The sequence below is a fragment of the Dipteris shenzhenensis genome, chromosome 4 (genome assembly GCF_047967505.1).
Source record: "Dipteris shenzhenensis isolate YYH24624 ecotype China chromosome 4, Dip_SZ_1.0, whole genome shotgun sequence".
NCBI classification, from domain to species: Eukaryota; Viridiplantae; Streptophyta; class Polypodiopsida; order Gleicheniales; family Dipteridaceae; genus Dipteris; species Dipteris shenzhenensis.
The window spans coordinates 39,078,074-39,090,443 of NC_141599.1; the positions used below are offsets into that span (position 1 = coordinate 39,078,074).

The following is a 12,370-nucleotide window of genomic DNA, read 5'->3' on the forward strand; positions in this document are numbered from 1 at the left end:
TCATATTTTTCCACTATCATACCTCTTCCATTTTATGGGCTAATGCTATTTGCTCCTCCAATCGCTAATATTATGTAGCTTGTGGATCCCTATGTCAACATTGATTATGAATTTTTTAATTCTCTATTATTTGATAGACCTTATTAATTAATTTCCACATTATTCTCCATTATTTGAGAGACCTTATGAAGTTCTTCCCACAAATCTTTTGTAGTGTTGTGGTTTGTTTGGTTTGGTGACACAATGCATATTTTTTACACCTAAGAATGATGTATGGTTAAAGACAATGATATATGAATGCCCAACCACATGCATGATAAAAAACTAAACAAATATGCATGCCTGACCCACATCAAAATTTGCAAGCATATGAATGTTACTTAGATTAAGGTTTTTTCAAAGTATTATACCCATCATACACCCACCCAATCACCCCCCCCCAAATAGACCCCCACCCAGCCACCCCCAGCCCCCTCTCCCACGCCTACAGGTGCACGCGCGCATGCATACACACACATAGAGTGATAGAAGTTCACCATTCTTATTTTTTAAGCATATGCATGATGCATGGTAATAAAACAAATATATATGCATGCCCAATCATGCAAATAATTCTGGAACCATAAAAAAGTTTGTGAACAGATGAATTAGACTTAGATTTAGGCCTCTCTAGAGTACCATACACACACAAATAAATACACATTCCCAACCATGCAAATGATATCTACCATCAAAATTTTAAAGCATGTGAATCTTAGTTAGATTAAGGCCTCTACAAAGTATCATACCCATCAGACATACACACACATGGTAGACTCCCCACCGGTGCATATTTTATAAACTCTTGCATGTTGCATGGTAAAAACAAAGAAATATGCATGCCCAAGCATGCAAATGTGCCCAACCTTGCAAATATTATGTAGCTCACATCAAAATTTGCAAGAACATGAATAAAAATTGAATTAAGTCCTCTTCAAAGTATTGTACTGAGCAGACACATACCAATATGATATGAGCCCATGGATGCATATTTTGACTGTCTTGATCATGTGGCAAGGCCACATAAGCATTTGGTTCCAATTAGCCCTCTAGTTAAACCTTTGAGTGTCTCTTCACATTTTCCATAACAAAGGAGCCATTTTTCATGTAATCGGTCAACACAACTAGATAAGGGGCCTCGAGTCGGGCAACGATTGTCAAAGGCCCTTCCACTACATCGAACTGATCCTGTAGAAAGGCAATATATGACAGGGCTTCACATGCCTCTATATTTTAACTAAGAAAATTTGCAAAAAGGGTTCTAATTAATGAGTCCTTGTATAGGTCCTTGCATATTATACAAACAATTTAACTATTGCTACATTTTAAAACTTGGGGCACAAAAATATTTTGTTGAAGAGTACAACTTTGTTATAAACATCCGATCAAAACTTTTGGCATCAAACGAATACTTTTTTAATTCTTTTTTTATAGTATAGTGATGGTATCATTGAATTTTTTTTTCATATTATGTTCGGCATTTGCAAATAAGTATCTCCACATTTAGCAAACAATATCATCTGCAAGATTAGGTTTCTGTTGAGCATTCTTTACGCCTACAAGTATCCTAGTAGAAGGGATAATAAGCAGAAACCTACGAAAAAATATGCAAGGACCTTGAGGGAACCATGCAACCATCCTAGTAGGCCAAGAAAGACAACCAACATAGGGCATTCATGATGGAGAAACATGTCAATGTAGAGGATGGACTTCAAGGGATTACTAACATTAAGGAGCCTATTCATGCTCTCAATTGTATTTCTACTTGGTTATGCAAACATTTAAAGGCACAATTTATTTCTCTTGCCTTTGTAAAAGCATTTTCTTTATGGTTTCTTTGAAAATTTTATTAAATATAAAACCAGTACTCTTTTCCACTAGAAATCAATAAGAAAGTCTCAAGATATTAAAACTGCAACAAGTAGTGTAAGAATAAGGGTCATGATGAAACTCATTGATTCTTGAAAGATCCATCACTTAGGAGTGTCACTTTTGTGGAGAGATTGGTCATCTTGCAAGGAATGGGAAGAAGCCCTAAGAGGTGGGCAATTATGTAAGCACTTCACATAATAACATGGATGGACTTCTCTAGTGGGAGGAGAAGCATGTATGCATGACGCATTGGGCCTTTGGTGGACACATATGCTCTATGTAGTCTTGTATGCATTGAAGATGTGTGTAATCCCCTACATGAGTACTATATACAATAAGAAATTGTTGAGAATCTAAAGAACAGTCCAACTAATGGCTCTAAAAGGTGATATTGTGAATCTAAAATATGTTTGGGATCTCAAAAACTTAGCTTCGCTCATTTTTACCAATCAAATATTTCTTTAACCATAAAAAATATGTAGGTTATTGAACATAGAAGCCCAAAATAAATGCAAATAGCTAGAAAGGGCACATAATTTAGAATTGTATAAAGTAGATAAATGATTTGTATATGGAGTTCTGTTGGCTATGATTTGATATTTTTGAGCAAAGATCTCTTTCTCTACTACAATAATTGAAAATAGGAAGCCACATGATTACATGCATGTAGCTATAATTTACTAGAATTTTGTTGGAATCTTGGGGTTCTAAAAGGAGGGTCATGGATTTTGAGCATAGTAAAAAAGTGTTTCCCCTTTTTGTTGTAACATCCACAAACAACAGATGTCAGTATTGCTTAAAGCTATACCACAAGGACAAACTTCAATATAGTTTAGGTGAAAGAATTAATTTCAAGTCACTATTTTGCAAATTGGCATCATGGAGGATAAAGATACATCTTTCTTGTAACAAGACCTTCTTCTTTTTTTTAAAAAAAATAATTGGAGGCTTTGCTTACTATATTCCCATTATATTGCACAAATAGTAAGTCCTAAGATGCATATGAGTCGGTAAGATATGTAAGCAAACATGACAAATTTGTCTTGTAAACATAAAAGTATGTCTTCAAAAAAGGTGCCCTTAATGTGATAAACGTATTCTCTTATACAACAAGGCCTCCCTTTCTACTTGAGTTTGATAAATTTGTTATTAAATTCATCATTGAGTTTATTGAACTATCTAGCATGTTTATTAAGCAAGTACACAGTTTAATTGAACTATCTAGCATGCTTATATTGGATAAGTTGGTAAGATATGTAAGCAAACAGGACAAATTTGTCTTGTAAACATAAAAGTATGTCTTACAAAAAAGTGCCCTTAATGTGACAATGTTGTTTGTAAACATATTCCCTTATACAACAAGGCCTCCCTTTCTACTTGAGTTTGATAAATTTGTTATTAAATTCATCATTGAGTTTATTGAACTATCTAGCATGTTTATTAAGCAAGTACACAGTTTAATTGAACTATCTAGCATGCTCATATTGGATAAGTTGGTAAGATATGCAAGCAAACATGACAAATTTGTCTTGTAAACATAAAAGTATGTCTTACAAAAAAGTGCCCTTAATGTGACAATGTTGTTTGTAAACATATTCTCTTATACAATAGGGCCTCCCTTTCTACTTAAGTTTCATATATTTGTTATAAATGTCATTATTGAGCTTATTGAACTATCTAGAGTGTTTATTATACAAGTACACAATTTAATTGAACAATCTAGCACACTTATACTGGACAAGTATGTCTACCATGCTTACATTGAACAAGTATATAATGTATTCTAAGCCTTCAATAGTCTATGATGGTCATAAGTCCTCATATTTCCAATCTCTATAAGTAAGTACATCAAGAAGAAGTATGCATCGCCTGTCAAACCTTAAAGATTAACGTTACAGTGATGTACACTATCATGGCATTGAGGGATATAGTTTACATCACTATTTGGGTAATGTTCTTAGGGGGTTCACCTCACAAAATTTTAGTGTACCACGTGCATTGAAAAGGATGGGGCCTAGATGGATTCAACATGTTTAATATAATGCCACCATTGCGTTACAAAATTTAGTATCCAAAAGCTCTATTTTTATTTTGACCTTTTCTTAAACTAATAAAATAAAGAAATTACTTGTTAACGTTTTCATTCTAATGATTGGTTTATTACGAATAACTTCAAAAAAACATTTATTAACATTTTTCTTATTAAATACTATTTGACGAAATTTAGTTGCCAAAATTAGTTTTCTTTTAAATGTTAGTGTTTCTCATGCTACCATATCTTTTGTACAACCATGACTTAACATTGGTACTATTGGCTCACTATTGGTGTGGCGGATTACTTTGAAATGGCTTGAAATAAAAGTAATTTAAGGAATGTGAAGAAAATACTACAACCATGACTTAACATTGGTACTATTGGTGTGATGGATTACTTTGAAATGGCTTGAAACAAAAATAATAAATTTAGCTAGAAATAGCTCGAGGTCAAAAAAGGGCATAATAGGTGAGGGATTAGTCCAAGCATGCTCTATTGGTGGGAACATAATTGCTTAGATGTTTCTTCTTTTTCCTCATGGTTTCCCCTTGGTTTCCTTAATGTTTGTACATGGGAGAGAAAGCCACAGTGAATTTCGCCCCCCTCCAAGGCTATAACTTACTATAAAATACACTAGATTTAACTTAATTATGCTTTTTATTTAAGAAACATATTTGGATGGCTTCAAGGAAGTTTCACCTATCATTGTTGTGTGTTAAACTCGTGTTAAATGAGTGCTAATGAAATATTTTTGGGGGCATATCCCATATACTATTTAGAGGGTATGTTTATTTAGGGTGTACTCTTGTTAAAAACTAGGAGAGAGTGCTCATAGGAAGTGAATGATCAATGTCAGTGGTAGATGGAGAGTAAATTGCGTCAACATCTTATGAAGAGCATCAAACATGGTTTTCACATGGAAAGTTAAATACTTAGGCGTGCGTGTGTGTGTGTGTGTGTGTGTGTGTGTGTGTGTGTGTGTGAGAGAGAGACAGAGAGAGAGAGAGAGAGAGAGAGAGAGAGAGAGAGAGGTGGGTGGGCGCATGCATGTGAGCACATATTCCTAGGTGTATGCATGTGTTTATGTGGCTATGTGTGCCAAGCAATTGAGCATGCATGCACATAGACACATGCACACACATGCGCATGCACACACATACAATTGCATGCACCCCCCCAACAACACACACACACACAATGTGTACAAGTGTGTACATGTAGACACATGAAAGGACATAGGCATGCATTCATGAAAGTGTTAATGATAAAACCTTTGCATTCAAATGTAACAATTTTATACAAGAAAAATATTTTGTAAACACCCGTGTCCTAGTAGTATAAGCATTCAATTAATAGTCAACATTGGCAGAATTCGACTTTTAGCTGCAAAGAAATGATGCTTTTAGATCTCCTTTACCCCTCCAATCCTTCTAACATAAGTTAGGCTATGAGAAAATGAGCACAATGTATACTATTATATTGCAAATTCTTCTACTTGAATGAGTACCTTTCAACAAGAGCATGGGAAAAAGTGATCAGATAAATCATAATATGCTTAGATTGTAATAAAAGGAATGCCAAATATATATGCATGCATGCATTCACGAAATGATTTCATAAAGTATAAGTCAAGGAAGTGAAAACAATCTCTCTCTCCCCTTTTGCCCCCCCCTCTTGCCTCCAAAACCATCCTTTACTCCTTTTTCACTTCTTTGGGTTGAGAAGGCATGGTGTATCTCCTGAAATCATGGTGAGAGACTCTTTACTTTAACTATAAAAGTATTCTATTGGTGGAACAAAACATTACCCAAAACCAAGGCACATGACTATCAAGGTTTCTTAGAGGTGAAGGCTCCTATCTGCAAGATAAAGGTGGGGGTGGGGAAAACATGATATGGAATCGAGGTACACCAAGAGGGTGCACGCGACGGGACGGAAGGGTGTCCTTGGAATGAGTGATGGAGAGTGTGCATGGAATTAGTGTAGGGTTGGGGGAATCCAAAGGTAGGGGAAAATAAAAATAAAGAGGGAGGTAGGAAAATATAGAATAAAATAGAGGGGGGGGGGGAGGAAAATATAGAATAAATAAGCATCTCATGATGGGTGATTAGGCATGGTGATGGGGGTGATGATGACGATTCCATGCGGCCATGGGCATCATGATGTGGGATGGGGGGATGATGGATGATGGGGCATGGGGTGGGGATGGATGATGGGGCATGCGGATGGGTGGGTGCCACGTGGAAGCCGGCGAAGTGAATGGCCGGCAGTTTGCCGTTATTTCGAGCGGCGGGTGACGGTTGGGGGCCGGTAACTCGACCGGCGCTAACCGGTGAACAGGTACCGCTATGATATTCTCTCTCCTCTCTCTAGTTTCTCTATCTTCTCTCCTAAGCACGCTCTTAATTCAGCCTCCATAGCTTGATTATCAGCTCCCAACAAGCTTAGCTTCTTCGCCATAGCCACATATCGATCGAATCATCGATTTCATCGCCTCTAAATCGATCCTTCGGAGCAAAATATTCATCTAATCACCCCGAATTTGATCAAATCCTCGGCTCCATGCCCTGCACATCAACTGTTCCCAGCCGAAAATCATCACTACATCACCGTTTTGCAGTTGAAATTGATCAGACCACCGTGCAAATCAACAGTTCCTACCCGAAATTCATCAGTGCATCACCGTTTTACAATCCCTAGAACTCCTCAGCTTGCTCTCCGTCGTATATATCTACTCCCTCTGCACCCCAAGATCACAATCTCTTGCTTCTTCCTTCCGCCTCTGGAGCTGATTGGAGATCGTGGATTCTTAATGCATCCTTGGCGCTTTACCTTCCCATAATTCCTTTTACGCTTTTGATATGCCTCTTCAAATTGCTGGATCTTGAATCCTTCGCCGCTCCCTAGCTTGGACGTGGGGACTGATGGCAGTACCGCTTTCCGCCATGGCTACGTTCACGCTATGAAGGATGCCGGCGTGGGCCATGGAGAAATTTGGAAGGAAGCCGGAGCTCTGATTTGAAGCTTGTGCAAAGATATAGATGATTCGGCGGAAGGATGATGGAAAGCGGTGAAAGAGGCAGATGATGGACGTGGTTGCATTTATATAAAGTGCAAGAGAGCGGGGCCAGGTCGTGTGAAGAGCGGGATGTCCCACTAGCTCAAAGCGACGGACTTTCCTCCGACATAAGCGGCCTATCCTCCCCATAAATTCATCCTCCCTGCAGTGCGAAATCGGCGCAAAGCTAGACGAGAAGATTGATCTTCAGCATGCACTTTGCGAGCAGCTGATCGACGACGTTCGTGAGTGGTGTGCAAGATTCGCTTCGAGGAATTTGTAGCCACCACTCATCCAGAATTCAGAGAGAAACATGCAGTCCGGCCTGCGATTCTTGGCCCTTCTGGGCTGCATTGCATTGGCGCTTCTTTCTTACGACGGAGTTTCTGCCGTTAGAAGCTCGAAGCCTCAGGGGAAGCAAGATGAACCAATGCATCCTCTCAATGGTGGAGAAGATGCTACAGAGTCCGCCGTCAGCACATTGCATCTTGCGGATCAATCCCGAAGCCTGCTGCCCTCTTTCAAAGGATCAGCCGTCATCTCGAGATATGTCGTGGTAGACCAGCACGGCAAAGGGAACTTCAGAACAGTGCAAGCTGCGATAGACTCTGTACCAGTTGGGAACTCGCAATGGGTGTACATTCAGATCAACGCTGGGATTTACTAGTAAGACTCCAAGCTACTTTAAGTTCTTGGCGAATTCAGGTTGCAACTATGGTGGTGGTGATCCTGCAGGTCCATGAGATGTCGTTGTAGAGAATAGCTCATCGTTAGACTACTTTGTAGCTCGTTCCAAATGTGTACAATTCTGGTCTAAAACTAAAATGAGAGCAATTTGTTTGTCACAAATGTGTATGATTTTGGTATAGAATGAGCGCAATCTGGTTGTTACAAATGTGTATGATTTGGTCGAAAATGAGCGGAATCTGCATGTTACAAATGTTTACGACTACTTTCTTACCTATAGCTAGTGACGAAATTGTATGATGTTGGTCTAAGATGAGCGCATTCTGACGAAAAGTTGTGTCTGCTACGTGGATACACAGCGAGAAGGTAACGATCCCATACAACAAGCCGAACATAATGTTGCAAGGAGCGGGGAGGCTAACGACGGTGATAACGTGGAGCGACAGGGCGAGCAGCTTCGGGACGGCCAACAGCGCGACATTCTCTGCGAATGCACCGAGCTTTGTGGCTCGGGGGGTGGGATTCAGGGTACGTAATGCGAGAAAGTAGAGAATTGGGTTGCGTGGAAAGGTCGAAATCTGAAATGGGTTGAACGAGATAGAGGAAAACGAATTGAAAATTCATGATGGGTTGTGACAGAATGGAGCTACACCGCCATCGCCAGGAGCTTATGGGGGACAAGCGGTTGCCGTTCTTCTGGCAGGAGATATGATGGCGTTCTACGAATGTGGTTTCTACGGAGCCCAAGACACTCTCTTTGATTATCAGGGACGTCATTATTTCAAGGGTTGCTACATCGAAGGCTCCATCGATTTCATCTTCGGCCATGGCCAGTCCACTTACAAGGTATAAGCTCCCCATCATTCTTGCCAGACACCTCTCAAGATCATCCGTTCTTTTGTTCATCTTTCAGCTCAATCTTGCCATATACCTCTTAACATCATCCATCTGAATCTAATTACAGTATATGCTCCTCATCTTTCAGCTCAATCTTGCTAGACACCTCTCAAAATTATCCATCTGAATGTTTAGTTCTACGCTGCTCATCTTTCAGCTCAATCTTGCCTTACACCTCTCAAAATAATCCATCTGAATCTTAAGGTGTAAGCTCCTGATCTTAAGGTGAATCCATCTCAATCTTAAGGTGTAAGCTCCTGATCTTTCAGCTCAATCTTGCCAGCAGACGCCTCTGAAATTCATCCATCTGAACCTTGCTACACCTCGAGATCTCTGCTGCTAAATCAACTGTCCGAGCTTAAGATCTTATGTTGCTAACAACGCAATCAGTTGTCCCAGCTTAAGCTCTATGTTGCTAAAAACTCAGTTAACACCACACCAGTTGCAGATCTGTGTTGCTAAAATCTCAGTAATTCGCAGCTAGCTCACTCCCTCAGCCTTGCTCTGCCGGAACGCGCGATCTATGCTCCTGCTGCTTGCCTCACAAGCCTTGCTTCGCTCCTCCTGATTGTATGTATAGCTGCTATATAACTAAGCAGTGTAGCATGCCCGTAGCGCATCTAGCTCAATTCCTCGTGTTCCTCATCTTATATTTGCCAGCAACGCGCAGATCCACAAGCAGTTCCTTGTCTTTTAAGGACATTATACACTAACATTTTGAGTGGCCTTCCTTGTGTATGTTAAGGACATTGAAGACTAACATTTTGAGTGCCACTTCCTCGCAGAGCTGTCAACTGTTCGTGAAAGCGCAGAGAGGTTACCTGTCCGGATCCATCACAGCCCAAAACAGGGACGATCCGCGTGATGGTAGCGGCTTTGTTTTCGTGAATTGCAGCATCTATGGCACGGGCGAGGTGTTCTTGGGGCGAGCCTGGGGTGCCTACTCGCGTGTGGTGTTCATGTACACCTACATGAGCGCCATCATAGCGCCGGCCGGCTGGTTTGATTGGGGGAATCCGTCAAGGCAGAGGTAGTAAATCTTCTCTCTCCTCACGCAGTCCGTTCGTTAAATTATCCTGTTTGCTGAATCCTTTAATTTGATCAATCGTTTCTGTTGCTGAATCCTGCTTGAGATCGCAATCTTCATCGACCGTACTGTTAGCACATTCGGAGTTGCAAATCTTGCACATTGCTAACTTGTAGATTTCCGTTGCTTGACATTCTTGCGGAATCTGAAGCTTGCAACATTACTATCGCTTTGAATCGCTCTGTTGCTCCAATTCCTTACGTAAACTCAATCTCTGTCGATTTGGATAGATAGGTTGCTGCAATTCCTTATGTCAACCACATTACCTGTCACTTCGAATCATTCTGTTGCTTGAATTCCTTACGTAATATCTATCTTACTACATTATCTATCGATTTGGACCTAAGCAACATGCTGGTGCCTTTAAGGAGATTTCAGGCATCACGTCCCTTGTAAGGGGATGTAGAATTCAAAGCCCATCTCGTTTGCTTGCAAAAGAGGTTTAAAGTTCTCCCAAGTTTCTGATTTTGGGTTATCCATATATTCGATGATCGGATAATCTCTTACTTTGGATGCATCCACTCCTTTTCAAAAGAGGATTTCAAAGGCTTTAAGTTTGCGAAATTTCTCGATTTACATTTGAGAATTTTTGAATTGCAAGATTTCATTAAGATTGCTTGAATAAAAATGTTTAAGGTTGCTTGTGTTCACGCATTAAATATTTTTTTCCTTCTTCTAACCTTTTCCACCCCTTGTACCCTAGTACCGTATTCTATGGCCAATACAAGTGCTATGGCCCTGGGGCCAACCCCTCACAGCGTGTGCCCTGGTCCCACCAACTTAGCGATGTCGAAGCTGAACCTTTCTTGCAGCTGAGCTTCATCGATGGAGGCAGCTGGCTTCAAGAAACTTGACTAGTACTCGGACAGGATCAACAGCCTCAGAGCAGCTTGGCCTGCCCCATGGTCGCTCTCTGCCATGTTCATCATTGTAACTTTATCATGATTCTGTTGACTTTATGGTGGCTTATAGGGTTCAATCTCTTTTGCCCCTTGCATTCTTTAAGCTAGTCACATGCTCTACGTGACATGGTGGTTGATTGTAGTATGAAGTACACATGTATAAATGATTTGTACATGAGCAATCATGCAATCGAATTTTGATGATTCATGTAGCGTGCACAATGGAAGTTATTACAAAATCAATTAGGCATAATTACAAATGTAGGAGGTAATATTCCCATTTATCAACTAGTTCTCAAAATATTTTGATATGAAGAGTATAATGACTATAATAAGATTTACAAAAATACAATGCTCATTAATATGATTTTGGCATATCCTTCTTCCTCAAATTTCAAAAGTGTATTGAACATTAAGAACATAACCTATAACATTTCAAGAGAACAAGAGAGTATAAAATGGCATTAAAGCATACAAATGTAGTAGTAAAGCATACCAAAATAACATACCCAAAAACATGGCTGAAAATGGGGCCAAGATCGAATAAGATGAAATGAGAGTAAACATGATTCACCAAACTTGGGAATGCAAATCAGCTAATGACTATATCTGGGAGAAGGAATGGTTTAGGATCTCCATGTATATGCCATAGAATCTAGTCCCTTCTAGGTGACTAAATATTCTAGCACGAAAAGTTTGAGGGGCATAATGCATAAGTTATTGTAGTCAATAGGGGTGAATAAAAGGGCAAGGTCACCACATAGCACATATACTAAAAAGTAAATCGCACTAGAAGCAAGGAACAAAGGAAGAGCAACCAATTGCCTCTCTTGTCAAATTGTCCCTCTTAACTTTGGAGAGCACATACTCTAGTTAATGACATCATAGTCCATTCTTCTCTTTGTAATACGGTCCCTCCCGAATTTGGAGCATAGCACGTTAAGTTAATAGCCACATTAGCCCAAGATTAAGCTCACGAGCTCCTCTCGAGTTCATGAAAGGAAATCAAAATAAACATACAAGGGAGAGTGAATGTGAGGCTAATATGCCGATTTGCAAATGAAAATTTCCTTATGTTCTATTCCTCAAAGGTATGATAAATCAAAAGAATATTTTTAAAATAATTGCCTAGGCGTATCCTTCTTCCTCCAAGGTTTCAATCGTTAAGATTAATAAGGATGTCCCTCTTTTATTCAGGGAGGGTGCTCTTCCACTCTCTTTTTTTTGAAAAAGAGCCGGCTTTTATTACTTATATGTACAAAATTGTGGCTAGCTACAAGGGGCAAACTACCCATAGCCTTTACCAACCTAGCTAAGAAAAACTCAACCCCAATTACAAGATCATACTCAACTCACACAGATATGACCCCACTAAGGAGTCTTACCAACTTACCCATAGCAGCCAAAATGGTTCACCTCCTATTAATGAGGATATGAATTTAGACTTCTTTTACTCTTTTTATTTTACAATGTCTTCATATAGACTCGTGGTTGGACCTCAACAGTACATAGTGGATGTCTTTAGTTTAAGTCCCCCCCTCCCCTTTTTGCATGCTATCCACCTTTGACCTTGCTGCACCTTTGGACCTTAGAAACCAACTAAATTTCTCAATTAAAAAATAAAGGCCTTTTCAATCTTTTTCTCCTTGTGTTAAGTTATATGTATAGAATTCTTTGTTTAGATTAAGGGCCTTTAGAATAGGTAGTGGAAAGTATAGATGAATAACTTGTGAATATGGAGAGAATGAAATGAATATATATCACTCATTGCTTTCAAAGGTTCAATGGGACAT

The 12,370-nt window shown here is 39.5% G+C and overlaps 1 protein-coding gene across 1 annotated transcript; it reads left to right on the forward strand.

Annotated features, from left to right (window-relative positions):
• The first annotated feature begins 7,202 nt into the window (after positions 1 to 7,202).
• On the forward strand, positions 7,203 to 10,703 carry LOC147902832 (putative pectinesterase 14). Its single transcript, XM_087373333.1, has 5 exons — positions 7,203 to 7,670; positions 8,051 to 8,219; positions 8,331 to 8,537; positions 9,374 to 9,618; positions 10,379 to 10,703. The coding sequence occupies exons 1-5, from the start codon at positions 7,318 to 7,320 to the stop codon at positions 10,527 to 10,529; spliced, it is 1,125 nt and encodes a 374-aa protein (XP_087229459.1). The 5' UTR covers positions 7,203 to 7,317; the 3' UTR covers positions 10,530 to 10,703.
• Positions 10,704 to 12,370: the final 1,667 nt, after the last annotated feature.

Excerpts from the sequence above, each read along its gene's own strand:
- LOC147902832 (XM_087373333.1), top strand. The coding sequence starts at position 7,318 with ATGCAGTCCGGCCTGCGATTCTTGGCCCTTCTGGGCTGCATTGCATTG. Across the intron at positions 7,671-8,050 it reads ATCAACGCTGGGATTTACTA|CGAGAAGGTAACGATCCCAT; the intron begins GTAAGACTCCAA and ends GTGGATACACAG. Across the intron at positions 8,538-9,373 it reads ATGGCCAGTCCACTTACAAG|AGCTGTCAACTGTTCGTGAA; the intron begins GTATAAGCTCCC and ends ACTTCCTCGCAG.